Source organism: Lissotriton helveticus, chromosome 5_1 (genome assembly GCF_964261635.1).
Source record: "Lissotriton helveticus chromosome 5_1, aLisHel1.1, whole genome shotgun sequence".
NCBI lineage: Eukaryota > Metazoa > Chordata > Amphibia > Caudata > Salamandridae > Lissotriton > Lissotriton helveticus.
The window spans coordinates 1,688,366,020-1,688,383,276 of record NC_136065.1 but is presented as its reverse complement, the minus strand read 5'-3'; the positions used below and the strand labels follow the sequence as shown (position 1 = coordinate 1,688,383,276).

General features: G+C 46.5%; 1 protein-coding gene across 1 annotated transcript in view; it reads left to right on the top strand.

Annotated features, from left to right (window-relative positions):
• TM9SF1 (transmembrane 9 superfamily member 1) overlaps positions 1-17,257 on the top strand; it is a 211,503-nt gene that overhangs the window by 171,947 nt on the left and 22,299 nt on the right. Inside the window, exon 5 of the mRNA XM_078644928.1 lies at positions 9,803-10,076. Coding sequence (XP_078501054.1) covers positions 9,803-10,076 — 274 coding nt within the window. The remainder of the gene's footprint in view (positions 1-9,802; positions 10,077-17,257) is intronic.

Sequence of the window (17,257 nt, the reverse complement as noted above, 5' to 3'; positions counted from 1 at the left end):
CTGTTGTTCTTGAGTGTTTAGAGTCCAGTGAAATTCTGTAAAATGTTCAGATAGTTGCTATTGAAGTGTTTTCTTGATAACCTTATCCCATGTAAAATATAGTCCTTCAGATGTTCAATAAAATAGGAGCCATGAAATGTTGTTTCCATCCCAAAGTTTCTTTTATTGATTCATTCAGTAATCATCCAACATCCGCACAGCGAAGGCGTTTCGTCCCCAGAATGGGACTTCATTAGGGTTTTTGTGAGTTAATCAAAGAATCACCGTCCATAATATGTATCAATATCTGGTCAAGTTTCCTGTTCTGCAGTATACCCCTTGCATATTGAAAAGACAGATGCAATATCCCTTCCACTTGAAGTCTTCTCTTGGGCTGATGCTTCCTATGTGGACCCAGTGGCCAGCAGATTGGTGAACTGGGCAGGTGCGGTCTGTGTCTGCAGACTGTAGGGAAGTGACTCCTCTACTTCAAGGGAGATGCTGGCTGATTGGCAAGGGCTGGCAGTCCTCCAAAGCTTTAGGAGGATGTCCAGCTGCTGGACTTGTCAGGTCTTTGTAAGTGTCGGCAGCAGCAGGCAGGCTGGGTTGGCACCAATTCCGGGGCTGATCCACAGTTCTTGCGTTTTCAGCTCTTCTTGGTCCTTCTTCTGTTCCCAGTAGAAGAATCTGAGTTGTTGGTGTCAGGTGGGCCATCTGAATACTGAATTTAGAGGCATTGAGGGGAGTCTAAGATAGTAGTCAATGGGCTACTTACCTCTGAGGTAACTACACCTTCTATATGACCACTTACGTCTAGGAGTGGCCATAAACCTGACCTAGAATTCCGAGTTTCTCCAAAATAACAAAATGGTGAAACCCTTCTTTCGTTGTTCACTTCAGGTAGCCCACCTTAGGTGTGGGACTAGCCTAAGAAGTGAACACGCCTTCTGAATATTTATGTTTCCCTCCTTTCCTGGTGACAAAATGGGCCTCAGGATAGAGGATGGCAGTCCCAGGTCTGGAGGAAGCTGGGATTGCATAATAAAAGGGTAGCAGGGACTTTGAAACCCTTGATCGTCATATGCTAAATCACTGGTCATCCTGCTGGAGGAGGTGTGAACACCTTCCCCCAGAGCGGGCATTGTTTCTGAACTCTGAGAGCATGGGATCTCCGCTAAAGGGAGTCAGAAACTAGTCTGTGGTCGCAGACCTTTTGATGACATCCGCTAGCACACTAGATACTGGTAGATTTTCAGGGGGGCACCTCGAAGTGCATATCTTAATAAATTCCATACTGGAATCAGTAGGGATTTATTAAGAAATTGTGTTTTGATATTAAACACCATTAATTTCAGTGAAGCCATCACGTAGCTGGGTAGTTTGTAATGACCAGTACATGTACTTCAGATGGCTTACCTGTTAACTTGTAACATCTTAGTAATTGAGCTAGACATCACATGTACTATAATGCACTCTGCCTTAGGGCTATACGGCCTGCTGTAGGAGGTGACTTGCATATATTGCATGCAGTGTCTGTGGGCATGGCACACAGGTTGCCTGCCATGTTGTGGTTTGCACCATTTCACTCAACCTGCAAAGGCAGTCTGCATGTATTTGGGGTGTGGGTCCCTTAAGGTGGCACATTACTTGTTGCAGTCCTTAGGGACCCTCTTCAGTTTTTGTACCCCGGGTTTCATAGGTACCTTTTACCAGGGACTTGCAGGGGTGCCTTTTGGGGTACAATTCAACATTTACCTTCTTTTAGGAAAAGACCATTGGCACTGGTGACCTGGTTAGCAGGAACCCAGTGCACCTTCAGTCAAAAATGCATCAGTACCAGACAACAATTGGGGTTGACCATGTCAAAAAGAGGCACCTCTAAATGAATGACATCAGCAAAGGAGCACTGGCAAATCCCCAGTAGGTCTGTAGTGGTATAGCCAAATAGTGAGTCATGTTGGCTTTGCTACTGATCTAAAAGCCAGGTCTTGAGAAGTCTTCTGAAGGCCAGCAGGTCCTGGGTCTGTCGTAGGCTGGTAGGGAGAGTGTTCCAGGTCTTGGCGGCGAGGTAGGAGAAGGATCTGCCCGCGGCGGTGGTTTTCCGGATATGTGGGACTGTGGCGAGGGCGAGGTTGGTAGAGCGGAGGCTGCGGGTGGGGGTGTAGAAGCTGAGTCGGTCGTTGAGGTATGCTGGTCCGGCGTTGTGTAGGGCTTTGTGTGCGTGGATGAGGAGCTTGAAGGTGATCCTGTTGTTGATTGGGAGCCAGTGCAGGCCTCTCAGGTGTGGTGTGATATGGCGGCGTCTGGGGACATCGAGGATCAGTTGTGCCGAGGCGTTCTGGATCTGTTGCAGCCGTCTCAGGAGTTTGGTTGTTGTTCTTGTGTAGAGGGTGTTCCCGTAGTCCAGTCTGCTGGTGACGAGGGCCTGGGAGACTGTTTTTCTCGTGTCGTAGGGGAACCATTTGAAGATCCTGCGGAGCATTCGGAGGGTGTTGAAGCAGGAAGCGGAGACGGCGCTGACCTGCTTGGTCATGGAGAGGGCGCAGTCGAGGATGACCCCAGGTTGCGTGCGTGGTCGTGGGTTCTGGGGATGTTCCTAGCGATGTTGGCCACCAGGAGTCGTCCCAGGCTGAGGGGGTGGGCCCGAGGATGAAGACCTCGTCTTGTCAGAATTCAGCTTCAGCCTGCTGCCCTTCATCATTCCATTCGGCGACGGCCTTCATTCCTCTGTGGAGGTTGGCTTTGGCGGTGTGGGGTCTTCGGTGAGGGATATGATCAGGTGGGTGTCGTCGGCGTAGGAGATGATGTTGAGGCTATGTTGTCGTGCGACGTGGGCGAGTGGTGCCATGAAGATATTGAACAGCGTCGGGCTGAGGAATGATTCCTGTGGAACGCTGCAGATTATCTCGGTGACCTGGGAGCGGAAGGGTGGGAGGCGGACGCTCTGGGTTCTGCCGGAGAGGAAGGATGTGGTCCAGGCCAGGACCTTCTCTTGGATTCCGGCGTCATGGAGGCGTGCTGTTAGGGTGCGGTGATGGACCGTGTCGAAGGCTGCTGATAGGTTCAGAAGGATGAGGGTGGCTGTGTCTCCTTTGTCCATAAGGATCCTGATGGCGTCGATGAGGGCGGTCTCGGTGCTGTGGTTGCTGCGGAAGCCGGACTGGGATGGGTCCAGACCAGAATTAAGTAAGCAGATATTACTCAAACAGTAGGTCTGTAAAATTATATAAAATCACGATATGCAAATGTACGTTTATAGTTAATTGTATTGTTTTTTTGTTTTGGGAGCTGTTGCCTGTTTTATGTCCCAGTACCACCTTGTTTCTGTGACCTTGATCGAAACCCCAAAATCATCTTTTCTCCAGTATTAGGGGTGTCTTTCATAGATTCACATGCTTGAATATTCCCCGTCGTCGAAGTGGGAGTCCCACGGTACATAAAATAGGAATAAATGCTAAAAATATATGTATGTGAGAGCATAACAGAAGAAGAAATAGAAGTAAATACATAACTGAAAACCTCTAAAACAATTCCTCCATAGGAATGCATGATAGATAGAGAAAACACTTGTAACATATCACTGTCATTACGTTAGTCCAAACTACAGCCAATCAGGCACCAGCACCCTCTAGAACCTTCTCCTCAGAAGCTCAAGCCCTCATTTTATACCGCACGTCGTGTGAAGTCTCCCTGAGCTCTGCTCAGTTTTTTCCTCAACTGCTTCTTTTTCGAGCTGAGCTCGTCATGACCACACCCATTTCTATTATGGCCCAGCACAGGGGAGGAATAACAATAGCAGCCAAGGTGTTAAAGGACAGAGAAGGCCGTCTCCTCCTTTGGCTCCAACGTCTTAAAGACAAGGATTCAGCTCTGTCTGATGCTGAGAGTTTTCACTCTGGACCCTCATTTGCAGCCTCTAAGCGTGGTAGTGTGCAGGATATGCCTTCTCCTTTACTAAAAAAGAAGAAACTGGCCCTGCCTTTGGCCTCTGTGGTGTCCCCACCAGCTCCTACTACCGCTGCGCCCACGAGACCTGGCTCTCAGGTGTCTTCTGCTGCCTCTTAGCGTGTTTCCACACCTAAACATGCTTCGTCGTCGACGGGAGCGTCTACGAGCGTTCCGACGACGAGATCTGCAGTGTCTACATCGTCGACGACGACGACACTGACGACGACGTCAGCTTCCACCTAGTCGACGACGGTCTCGTTGTCTGCCTTTACGTCGACGAGAGTTTCATTGGCCTTTCAGACTGTCTCGTCGACGATTCCTATCACCTCGTCGACGAAGAAACCAGCAACGTCGACGAAAGCCATCAAGAAGTCTTCGTTGTCGACGAAGACTCCGTCGACTAAAGCCTCGTCGACGAGCGCTCCGTCGACAGGGGTGTCTCCTGCGTCGACTACTTCGTCGGCGCCTTTGCCACCTACAATGCTTCCGTCGACAGTGACTCAGTCGACAACGACTCAGTCGGCGAGGACTCCGTCGACGAGCCTTCCGTCTATGGTGGATTCATCGAAGTCATCTTCGTTGGTGGCCATTTCAGCACCGTCGACGGCACTGTCGACGGTGGCACCATCTTCCTTTGCCTCATTGCCTCTGGTGCCATTACCTTCTTCAGGTTCTGCATTTGTCGCCCCCGATCTTTCACACCGTCGCCAACAAAAGCCTTACCACCAGCTGTCCGCTCCAGATCCGCAGCCTCCTTCCCCTATGTTTGCCACTAACTCTGAGCACGACTCGGACTCTGGTGATGATGTGGATGACACTTTCGGGACGGACCACAGTCCGTCTGATCTAATCATCAAATGCCAAGATTCCGGCAGTGATGACGGCGGCAACCAGGAGTCTCAAGCTGAGGAACAGTGCATCCACGTTCCAATGGCTACTTTGCCTTTGTCTTTGATTTCAAATCTCCAGCATATGCTGGACGACTACAACCGGCGTTGTCCACCAACGCCACAAGGTACTCCTCGACCATTACCTGATGCGACTGCGACAGCTCCGCCACCGACGCCTTCTCCTCAGGTTCAAACGTCGGTCAAGATTCACACAACTGTGTATCCACAGGATGCGGATGATGAGGCGATTCCAGAACGAGAGGACGGAGAGGTCCATGATAATATGGATAATGATGATGCCGCAATCGGCATGGCAGAGTGGGACGACTACCAAATGCAGACGCCCTCCCCTCCGCCAGGAGAATCTGGGGATTCCCCTCGAGTAGATATTGCCAGTTTTCATCTGTTGATGGATAGAGCGGCTCAGCGCTTTAAATTACCAAGGACACAGACAGGGGAGGACTGTTTCCTCTACGATTTCAAGAATCAGCCTTTCAAACAAGTACACACAATTCCAATAATCGATTTTATTTGGAAGGAGGGAGTTAAGCTCATGCAGGCTCCTAATTCTTTACCTGCCCAACTGCTGCGCCTTGAAAATAAATATAAGGCCCCAACTGGTTCCCAAGCATGCCTCGTCTCTCACCCTAAACCAGATTCGGTTGTCACTCAGGCAGCACAGCGTAGGGCCCGTAATCCAGCATCTCCAATCACCGCACCTCCAGATAGAGAAGGTCGGCGTCTAGACCCCATTGGAAGGAAATTCTCCGCCATGGCTTCCACTACAGTACGGGCAGCAAATGCCTTAGCCATCTTAGGCCGCTACGACCGGCAGAGGTGGTCGGACATATCTGCCCTAGTCAACTTCATCCCTGACACTTCCAAAGCGGACGCTTTGCAAATCCTCCAAGACGGACAAAGAGCATCTGAAGAGATGATTGACTGCGCAGTCGATATTGCGGGCACTGGCTTCCGCCAGCTTGCTAGTGCGGCTGCCTTACAATGCCAGGGTTGGCTGAAGGCCACCTCCTTCTGGCAGGAAGTTCAATCTAAGATCCTTGATATGCCATATGATGGTGAATCGATGTTTGGGTCACACATTGACAAAGCTCTAGAGTCCATTAAAAAGGACACTGATGCGGCTAAAGGTAAAACATTCCAACACCATAAATACTACTCATGGAATTGAGAAAATGCATGTTGGGTGCCCACTGTAATTCATTAAATGCCAAATGGAAATGCAGATTATAAACAAGTAATCATTGTTCAAGGCAAGAATTATACCAACTATTATTGAGTGCCTCCCAGCAGTATTCATATCAAATCAACTCAAGGAGGACTCCAGTTCTATAGTATAGAAGAACGTTAAAAAGACTGCTATATATTAAGAAGTCTGGTTTCATCTACCTAAAAAGAGTCTGAGTGGCCTTCAGGAGATGCTGAGTCTTGCTCCACTCTGCATCTGGGTCCCCTCCAACAGTGCCCGATCATCATTGGCTCCTGTTCGTCCATCGCCTGACCCCAATTTATAAGACAGTGTGTCTGGCAGGGCCGTTTCGACCCAGCTTTGAGATCTTCCTTTTCAGCTACCTAACCCAAGGCTGATTCACAAGTGTCAAAGAAACTGGAGTTGTAAAAAAACTTTCAGGTGTGCTGATAGAGCAACATATGCCTTTTATATATAGCCTGGAAAAGAATCTCATTGTACGCACTGATTTGTATGATATTGTAAATAGTTTTTATTTGTATATTAACGTTTTTATCTCTTTGTATGATTTTTAACTAAATCGAATAAAGATTCTTGACTGACTGATATGCCTCATCCTTATGTTGACAACCTCAAACAAAGTCACTTGTTGCTGTACTAATTTTATGTAATCCAGGAACAGCAGTACTCTGGAGGATTCAGAGAAAACCTGGCCATCCCTAGGCGACTCCCTTTGTAGTTAGTCAGCTTTGCTGTCATTGATAGGGTCCCTGAAGGAAGATGGTGACTTTCTCCACCACAAAACAAGCTGAGGGGTAATCCACCAGCATTCAGGAACTGACCTGTTCTATGAAGAACTGTTCTGGTTGCGTACTCTTGACCTGACCCATGCATGCCCACCAGAAGCAGCTTGTTGCATCTAGCCCTTCCCTCTGCATTTTCTAATAGTTCAGGTAATATCTCAGAGACTCCATTAAGATGTGACACCGGGGCCTGCATCTCTTTGGCTGTTTCTTGCAGTATGAACACTTCCCTCTGCTACAAAAACCATGTCTCCCACAATGCAAAGGACTTGAAGGAGGAGGGTAACGCCAGCTCTGACTTTGCCTATCTTAGATTCTCAAATGGCGTTGATGATAAAAGATAGAATGCAGAATGACCTTAGCAGATGACAAGTCATCCATTGACCTAGCAGGCGAGGATGTACCTATTGTCCGGTCCGAGAAGGGTGGAGGTGAAGATCTATTACATTTTTCACACTTGTCGAGTAGGGAGGAGGGGCATTTTGTCCTTAACCAGAATGACAAGTAAGTAGGCACCATTAAGCAAGCTCTTGTAATAGCTCCTATGTGATCTCAATGAGGTAAATGAAACTACCACTTCGAATAGGCCCCAGCAGCCATGGGGTGGAAGGCAGGGTGTTCCAGCAGGGCTCCAGAGGCTTGTTAGCTGATCACTAGTGTGGTGGCGTTCCACTCCACTGGCTCAGGTCAAGAATAACTGGGCGTCTCCAGCATCTTTGAATCCTCAATGCCTTATTAGGTAGGGAGTGTGATTGGGGCAGTTAGGTTATCATCCCTGTAGGATTAGTAAGGATTTGACTGGGGTGGCCATGAGGGTGCACTCAAGGAATCAGCCTTACACATGTGTTCCATCCGGTATAGAGGATTAAGAAAGCCTGTGACTAGAAGTCAACTCCAGGCCCACCTGACCCAGCAAAGCCCCAAATACCTTTAGAGTCATCCTATTTACTGCGCAGTGTTTCTCCAATAGAAATTAACTCAGTCAAACCTGGTGCAACACCATACTTATTGAGTGTACTTTTAATGCTGTTGGTAGGTTCTTTTTCCCTTGATTATTTTGCTGTCCCATATGTTTTCACTATCACTTCTTTCCTTTCCCAATTACTCATTAATCCACACCCTATAAACCAAAGCAGTTAAAATTGTGTTCCACATTTGAAATCTGATGATTACATACTCAAAATATTGTATGATCTATAGCCACATCTTGAGGATATGAATAATGGGTTTTTGTATCTATTGACTGTCTTTGTTCTTTCGTAAACTTAATGAAACCTGAAGTAAAGAAAACATTCAACTTCACATCGTCCTCAAAGAGTAAGATTTAATTGTTGAACTTTCCTGCTCTATGAATTAAAAGCTTAAAAAGGGGTACTTTTGTAGTTCATTGAGCTTGTAATAGCACATGGTGGCTGTATGGCTAGGGAACATAACGACACCTGTCACAAGAATGATCTAGCTCCGCAGGTTTCAGAGCACTGGCCTAACAATCCTCAATTAAACATCGCCATTGCATTCACAAAAACCAGCAACACAAAAGAGCTGCTCTTCAGTGGGGCAACCATAAGTAGAACTTGCTTTAACATGTGCAATTGTCAACTGTACAAAGAGACACTTCTCAAGTAAAAAGGCAGCTGCACTCAGCCATAACATTCCACTTACTCAAACTAGCATACATTGCCAAATCATTTTACTTTGGACCTTAATGCAAGATAGGGTGCTCAGATGGATTTACCTGGCATTAATGAACCTACTAACGTTAACCTGCTTTAAGTCAACCCACCGTACCACTGTGAAAGGGAGTCGGCTCAGGGAGGGTGGGTTATGAAAGTATTGTTATTTCCTGCATGGAATACCAACTTGTTAAAATCCCTGCAATGGATCAAGGGGCTGGATGCTTGTGGCTGGTTCCCCTTCTAAAGGCTCCTTGCCAGCATCGGATGCTGGAACGCGGAGTCTGGCCCTGGATGAAACTCCCTAATGGCCTTCACCTCTCGTTACTCCTTTGCTCTGCTTCTTCCCCGTTGTGAGTGGGGGATCCTTGAGACTGTGCATGATGGGTTATTGGGAGAGAGCGGTCTGGCTCGATTACTTCTATATTGTGTTTTTCACTCCTGTGGCCTCCCTAGCCCTTTTCCATGGAGGGTCATTTCCTGTGGTGGATATGTTGATGCTATTATTGATCTGATATTATTGCTACTAACTGTTCCTTCGCTATGTCTTCTTATTACTGCTGTTAACTCCCTCAACGTTTTTGTTCTCATACGCATTGGTTTGCCGAGATGTGCTGCAAAAACCTAATCTAATTTTTTAAAAAAATTTAAAATCAACCCATCTCCCTAGTGACATACTATTTGGAAAGTATTGAAGATGTGTCTAAATAATGTAGCAGAATCAATTACTGACTTGTAACACTAGTTTTTATGCCCTATAAGCTATTGACTTTTTGAACACTAGTTTTTATGCGGTATCTAAGTCAACACATGATCGTTCCTGTTTACCCCAGTCTCCTTATGAAGAAATCTGTTGTGCTCAAGGATGCCACAGTGCATTCTGTTCTACACCACAAGAGGTTAGATTACTGCCACAGATTGAGTGCTTAGCTACTGGAAGTTGACAAAGCATGTGCATCTACAACCAACCTCAGGCAGCACAACCAGTATTAAAGCTATGTATCTTTATTCTGCATGCTTCAGCTGTCTTTCTTAGTGCTTGTGACATCTAAAGCGATGCCTCTCGCCTGTCCCTTTTCATGCATAAAGTCAATGCTTGCTTGTGACTTCAGTGCTTCAAAGGCAAGTATCTCTAAGCACCCTACTAGATTTTTCAATCCTTTCAAGCCCTATCCCTGCATAAGGTCCCTCATCTTGGGTACAACAGTATTATGACGTTCCCGCTGGAGGAGCACTGAGGTTCCTACATCAGGCCCTATGATGTTTTTAATGTTATAACAGATATTTTTCCTTTCTCTTTAGTGCCTTTCTTCTTGACATGGAGCGTAGTGAACTCTGTACATTGGGCGAACGGGTCAACCCAGGCTCTGCCTGCCACCACCATCTTGCTCCTGTTCACTATCTGGATCCTTGTTGGCTTCCCCCTCACAGTCATCGGTGGCATCTTTGGCAAAAACAGTGGCGGCAGCTTTGATGCTCCTTGCCGCACCAAGAACATAGCCCGTGAAATCCCTCGCCAACCGTGGTACAAGTCTACTCTTGTGCACATGACTATTGGTGGTTTTCTGCCTTTCAGGTAATGAAGATATTTACTCGCGACCGGTCTTATTAAAATGTTTGTGTTATGTAACATTTCCATCTGCCTGATCTGATCGTCTTTGAAACACTTGATAGTATTAATTTATGAAAAGACATTTTAAATGTAAAAATATAACCCAACAAAATGAAGGATGTTTTTTCCAAATTTCATTTATTTTTTTCATGTTAATAATTGCCAAATAGGATATGCAGTTGCACTTGTGAAACTGTAGTTGACTGAGAATAACCAATGAATCAATTTGAAAGGAATAAAGAACAGAAAATATAGCTCTGTGCAACAACTCAGTATAGCTGAAAGTTGATACTGCACCTTTACGTTAGCCAACAGCTCTGGTACTGTATCGTGTCCTGCAGTGACAGTTTCTTCAATTCTATTTTCAGTCTCTTTTGTACACGATCTACTCTGCACTAATCGCCTTTCATGACTGAAAAAGTTGTTACTAAGCTTTTTCCACAAACTAGATTTTCTAGAACGGGAATGTCCTGCATTTTTTTAAGGAACTGCTGAAATTAATTCTGTAGAGAATTGTAGGACAGTAGGATCCTTCTAGCATGGTTACCCCCACTTTTTGCCTGGTGTCAGTGTGTTTTTGACCTAGTCTGACTGGAATGCTGATAATCAGGACCCTAGTCACTGTGCTTCCTCCCCTAAATTTATCATGGGAAGTACTTTGGGATCTCCACAATTGACTACTGGAGTACCCTTGAAAGTCCCTAGTAAACGGTATTAAGGTACCCAGGGTATAGGTACACCAGGGCTCTCCCATGGGCTGCAGCCTGTGTGGGTTGGTGCTTACACCTCTCACCACAGATAAGTTTCCTTATATCTGAGGCCACTGAACTTTAAACCTATAAGTCACCGCTATGGCAGGCTCTTCAGTCCTGAGGGCAGGTTGCTTGGTTAGAAGTTTGAGGGTGACCATGCAGGACAACACTACAAACCCCGTAGTCGATTCTCAAGGCTTTATCAGTTCGGTCAGCCAATAGAATACATATAGTGCGCATCAGTCATTACAAGATGCCGAACTATATAGTTGCTGCACTGAACCCGGTAATGTTTGGAATCGGGGCAGTTGTATCATGTCAACATGTTGATACCAGTGTTGGAAGTATGATCCAGTGTACTGGGGGGCTCCCTTCGGGTACCCCCTGTACTCTCAGTAACAGCCTTTCAGGGTCTGCCAGCAACCTAGCGCTGCTGCAGACTACAGACCTCATTCTTCCCTCCTGCTGCTGAGCTGAGCTTGAGCATGGGGAAGGTAGAACAGCAGGTTTCCTGTCACAGGGAGGTGTGACCATCTCCCAGACAGGACTTGGTGTATTGGACTGGGGTGGGGGCGCTTGCCAGCACCACCAGACTGCTTTGAAGGGCGCATTCGGTGCCCTCCTTGCATACTCAAGTTTGAGCCAGTTTATGGAGCCCTTGGCTCCCGCTCTGACGGGAAACTGGACTAAGGACATGTGAGTTTCCTCTGCCCTCTATGGAGCCCCTCCTCTGGGAGGGATCCCTGAGGTGTCCCCACCCTTTCCTTAGGGTACTTAAGGTCCTGCCAGTGGGGTGGTTCCTTAGATTCATCTTAGGACAAGACTCTAGCCTGAAACTACGTCGCTCTTCGACCATCTGGACACTTGGACTTCAACTGGAACCAAGACTGCACCAAGGAAGACTCCTGCTGCTCCTGGTCTCCATGCTCTGCAAGTGTTCTTCATCATCTGGGTCTGTTCTTCTTCCAGGATCATCAACAGACCGGTGGGCATCAAGGACACCTGAAGTAATCTCCCTTGGAGTGAAGGAGTCATTCCCCTGCATATGCAGGCACAGCAGCAAATCTGATCGGTCTGCTGCTCTTGTCGCCTTATGTACTTCCCGAGGCTCAGCAACACAGGTGGTGATTCTGCAACTCCCTCGAGGCCTGACCTGTCCTCTCAGTATCCTTCGTTTGAACCGCTGGGATCGAACCTTTGTGCACCATGCATACTAGCCGTTGCCAAGGCTTGTTTGCTCTGCACTCCAGATTTTTTTGGCCTATAGGAAGCTCCAGCATCTTTTCCTTCCAACATCAGTGTCCTCCGCACGTCCTCTGCACTGTGCACCTTCATCCTTGGTGAGCTGCTTGAGGTAGTCTTCCGACTCCTGTGCCTCTAACCTGTGTGTCCTCCTGAGTGTCTTTTACTGCTTCAGTGTGCTACCCTGCTTGCTCGGGCCAGCTCCGACTCTCCTGCTGTTTGAGTCCTTTGGACCTTGCTTGTCCCAGCATTACTCATTCTTCGTTTTCCACGCAAGTTGCAGCTACCAAGGCTTGTTGGTGCTCATGCCTTACACTGACCACCTAGTCACCAACTTACGAAGTGGGACAGCTCGTCTACGGCTCCTGGTCTTCCTCAGCGTCACCTGGTCGTTACAGCTGCAGCAGCAAGGTCACTGTTGACTCTACAGAACCTCCAGACATCGGTGGGCATTGTCTACATAACTCCTGGTCACGTTGAGTAGCATAGATTGTCTCCACTGCTTGCAGGTTCTTCACTTCAAGAATCCATCCTTGGATTCCACCGGACTCCTTCCTCGCCTTCTCCAGAGGCATTTCTTTTAAGTCTTCCATTGTCGTCTACAGAGGTTTCCGATGTCTCTTCATCCCTATGCACTTGCTTCCCTGGTTTAGTTAACCTCGAGTGGGATGACTCTAACCTTCCGTCCTCTAAGGGAATTCTTTGGGGTCCTCCTGGAAAGGGTTCTTCTTCAAAACGGCAACCAGACTTCTCCATTGACTTCCATTGGGCACGTGGCTGTGTTTCAACTCTGCCCTCCGTGGGGTTCCTGAGTACTTACCTCGGGTGGTTCCTTGTGTCCCCAGCTCCTCTGGGTCTTCTGGTCCAAGTCCCGTTCTCCTTTGCAACTCGCATTCCACATTCTTAGTATATGGTTTGGTCTTCCCCTGGAGACTACTCTATTTTGTGCTACTTAGCCGATTGCAATTGAAGTATTCTTGTGTATTGTGTTGTTATATATCCGGGTAGGAGGTATACCAATGTGTTGGTGAAATGTATAATAAATAAAAGTATTTTTATTTAAACACTTTCTTTTTCATTTAACTTGCACTATACGATTTAAACTGGTAAAACAAGCTGCTTAACACTCCTTCAAGATAAGCCTGAAGGCTGCATTCCACAGCTACCACTTTGAGAGCTTTCTATGGTTATCAAAGACCACTAAACTCACCATAAGGTTTGCCTGTATTAGTGCAAGATGTAGTACTTGAATAAGTATGCACCATATACTACGCCAGCCTCCTACAAGAAAGCTTTGCCTTTCTGTGAAATGCCCCATCTGTGGGAAGAAGGCAACAGAACAAGACACGTTCTGTGTGTGTCTGCTTTCCAGAGTCACATATGGTTGAGAAATGTCAATTTTATATATACATAAAATTTCTCTGTCTGTTTGTCTATCATCTGCTTGCAGCTTTTTACTAACTTTCATTGTCACCATATTATCGTTTGTACATTCACCTTATGACTTTTACTTTACCTTTTTTTGTGGTCCTGTTAAGGGCCTCAATACCTTTCCATTAATTATAAGCTCCTTCATTGGCTGCCTTTTTTGGCTGTTCTCAATATTCCTTCTGGTTTGTTGCTTTCCGTGGTATTGATTTGTTATCTTGCAATTGGAACCTATCTCTCACTGATGCTTTTTTGCATCGGTTGTGCTGTATCTTTGTTGTATTTGGAACTATTTTCTTCCTGCGTTGTTCTTGTTAATATTATCCTTTTGTTAGTGTTTTTTATGCATGTTAACCATTTCAGAGCTTAGTACGAGACATTCATCACGTCCATAGCATTACCTTTGTAGTGAGAGGATGCAAACGTCCTGTCTTCCACAAAGAGGTAGAAATTCTTTTGGTGAAAGCACCAGCAGTGTATTTTCTTATTTAAAAATAGTTTTAGGATGCATTGCAATTTCCGATTCTTTGGCTGCATTAAGTTGAATCACTACTGTTTGCATAAGATGCAGTAGCAGCTCTTTCATGACTTCTGACTCACATAGCAGAATACTGTGTATCTTCCGCCATTCAGCGTGGACACTATTAGCCAGTAATTCCACCTCACATTACAGTCTGATAGTAGAAATTATTTGCATGGCCCCGCTTACAGCATATCTGTTATCCCACCCAGACCTACTGTGACTCTCTAGAATTGTTGCACCCCTTATCTCTCTAGCTAAACAGCATCTGTGGTGGTACCCGCCCGCTAATCTTGCCTATGCCGCTTTATGAATGTCACCTTGGATCTTGTGTGCTTGTTTTCCAGGTTCATAGTAGCAGACTACATGTAAGAGTTTATCCATTGCCATCAGTGTTATTGTCTTGCACATGACAGTCTATTGACTTACAGGTATTTTCAGAATGTACTAGAATTATGATCTCGTTCTGCCTGGGTGGGGTGGGGGGGTGTATGGTGGGTTTGTGTGATCTATCACACATCTTGCATTACTTGACTGTTTTTATATCTATGAAATCAATAAACATATATTAAAAAATATTAATTTGCATATCTTCTGATTTTTATCATGGTGTTCCAGTATCTCTGTGATCATTAACCTGAACTTCTGTCACCTTCAGACACTATTGGAGACCCCAAATTCCATTTTATTTGGCTCACCCGTCACCTTCAGGCCTTCCATCCTTCACCTTCAGGCCTTGCATCTTTGCGCCAAATGGAAGTAACTTTGCCATCTATGTTCTGAGTGGTCTCCTCAAATCATTCAGCAGGTTGTGAAGCTGCAAGTCCCATATAGTTAAGCAGGCTGCAAGAGAGCTTCCAATCCAGATCCGTCTCACTGTTTGGCGGGATGTTTTGGAGGGAACTGCACATTCTTGCTTTGGTACCTTGGTGTTTGAATACTCTAGGTGGTGAGCATGCGACTCCCCCTTCCAGAAAGCTCTTGGCTGCACTTTATTAATGCTATTTGCTGGTCTGAATACAGAAAAAACAACGTTATACCCTGCTTTATAAAAGTATGAGCGTACACCAAGGAAGGTTCAGCTATCCACTAACCTTGACCCCACACTTGCTCATACTCCCTGTAGGAAGCTGGGCACTTGTTGCAGCCCTCCCTCATTGTTTGCCAGGTATTTGATGCACCTTTGACTGTAGAGTACTGGGTACCTGCGAACCAGGTCCCCAGTACCAGTGTTCTTTACCCAAAACAATTTACAATTGTTTACCCTATTGGCAAAACCTTTAGCACACACTAAATCCTTAGTAAATGGTTCCTCTGGTGCCTAGTGTCTGAAGTACTAAAAAGGGTCCCTAAGGGCAGCAGCACAAATTGTGCCACCTTAAGGGACCCCTTACCAAGCACGTGCAATGCTGCTATTGCAGGCTGCGTGACTTGGTGAGGACCTAAGTGAAAACATTATGTGACACACCCCTGTGTGCCATGCCTCCTACCACTAAATGTGATACTTGTAGGTCACCCCTACATCGAGCCCGACAGCCCTACGGCAGGGCTCCTAGTACTACATGTGAGGGCATACCTGTATGAGCAGACATGCATCTGTGCTGCTCAGTTCCATTACTGCCTGTGTCCGGAGAAGCTATTGTAAACCATGTCTTGAACATTGGTGAAAAAGTTTACCCCAGCTAACTGATGGCTTCACTGAAGACATAGATGTTTGGTATCAAACATCTCATATTGATAAACCCGTACTGTTTACAGTGATGGATTTTTCAATACATCCACCCAGAGGGCACCTTAGAGGTGCCCCCTGAAAACCTACCAGTCTCTTGGGTACTCCCTGACTGGTCTCTGCCAGACTGCTACCCAAGACACTGTTCTGAACTCCTAGGGTGAGAGCCTCCGCTCTCCGGAGGCCCAGAACAAAAGCCTGTCTGGAAAGAGGGTGTAACACCCCCTCCCATAGGGTGACCTGCTGATTATCCTTCCTTAGGCGGCAAGCCTCAAAGAGCTGCCACCTTTGAATTTCGAATTTGTCTCCTCACCGTAGAGGAAGCCGTCCCCTTTGTCCAGGACCTCCTTGAAACCTGGACATGCTGGACAAATAGCTGGTGAGGTAGGCGTGCCACCTCCAGGCTATGACCTCCCCTAAGGTGGGCTACTGTGAGGTGGACACGATTTTTGAGAAGTAGTCGTCTTTGTGGTGGCATACTTAGGAATTCTGGGACAGGGTTAAGCCAATTTCCCAAGGGAAGTGGTCATATAGGGGGCAAAGTAACCCCAAAGGGTCCATAGCCTATTGGCTACTACCCTACTCTCCCCTAAAGCCCCTAAATTCATTATTTAGGGGAGTCCCTGGTACCAGAGCAGAAGATCTTAACCTAAAAAGAAAAAGGACCCTGAAAAGCCACAAAAGCAGAAGACAACAGAAGAGCAACCAACTGAGCACCAACCCTGCCGGTCTGTGTGCTGTCGACCCTGTGCCAAAGATGTCTTGTCCTGCATTTGTAATGCCACCAAAGCCTGCGAGGACTGCCTGCCTTCAACAAAGACTTAGGACTCCTGTGGAGCGGCAGAGCTGCTCGCCTACATCTTACATGCACCCTAAGAAACTGTGAGGACTTCGGACCACTGACAGAAGGTTATCCAGTAATGGGGTATCTTTCATTGATTCACATGCCTGAATCATTCCCCGTCGCAGAGGCTGGAGTCCCACGGTAAATCACAAAAGTCGTGCCATCAGTAAATAATAGTAGTAGGCTAAAAGAAAAAAGCCTAAGCCCTAAATCTTAGTAACTTATCTACATCAATATAGTAAAAAAGTTGGTTCCAACCAATCCGCTACCAGCACCCTCTAGAACATTCTCAGCAGAGGCAGTTCTCCTCAGATTTTCACTGCACGTTGTGTGGAAGGGTGTCTCCTTGAGTGCCACTCCGTTCTCATACTTGTTCTTCAGAATGTCTGACAGAAAAGCTCTTTTCAAGCCCTGCAGGACCTGTGATAAGAAGAGGGTCCATGTGGATGACCAACATAAGGACTGCATTTATTGCCTTTAACCCAAGTATGAGGCGAAAAATTGCAAGATCTGCCGTACCTTCCCATCAAAACCCTTGGGGATAGAGAGGCAAGACTACTCTTGTGGCTCAAATCTTCTTCGGCCGAAGACGATGACCGAGGTTCTATTTCCATCAAAAGAGCCTGATCA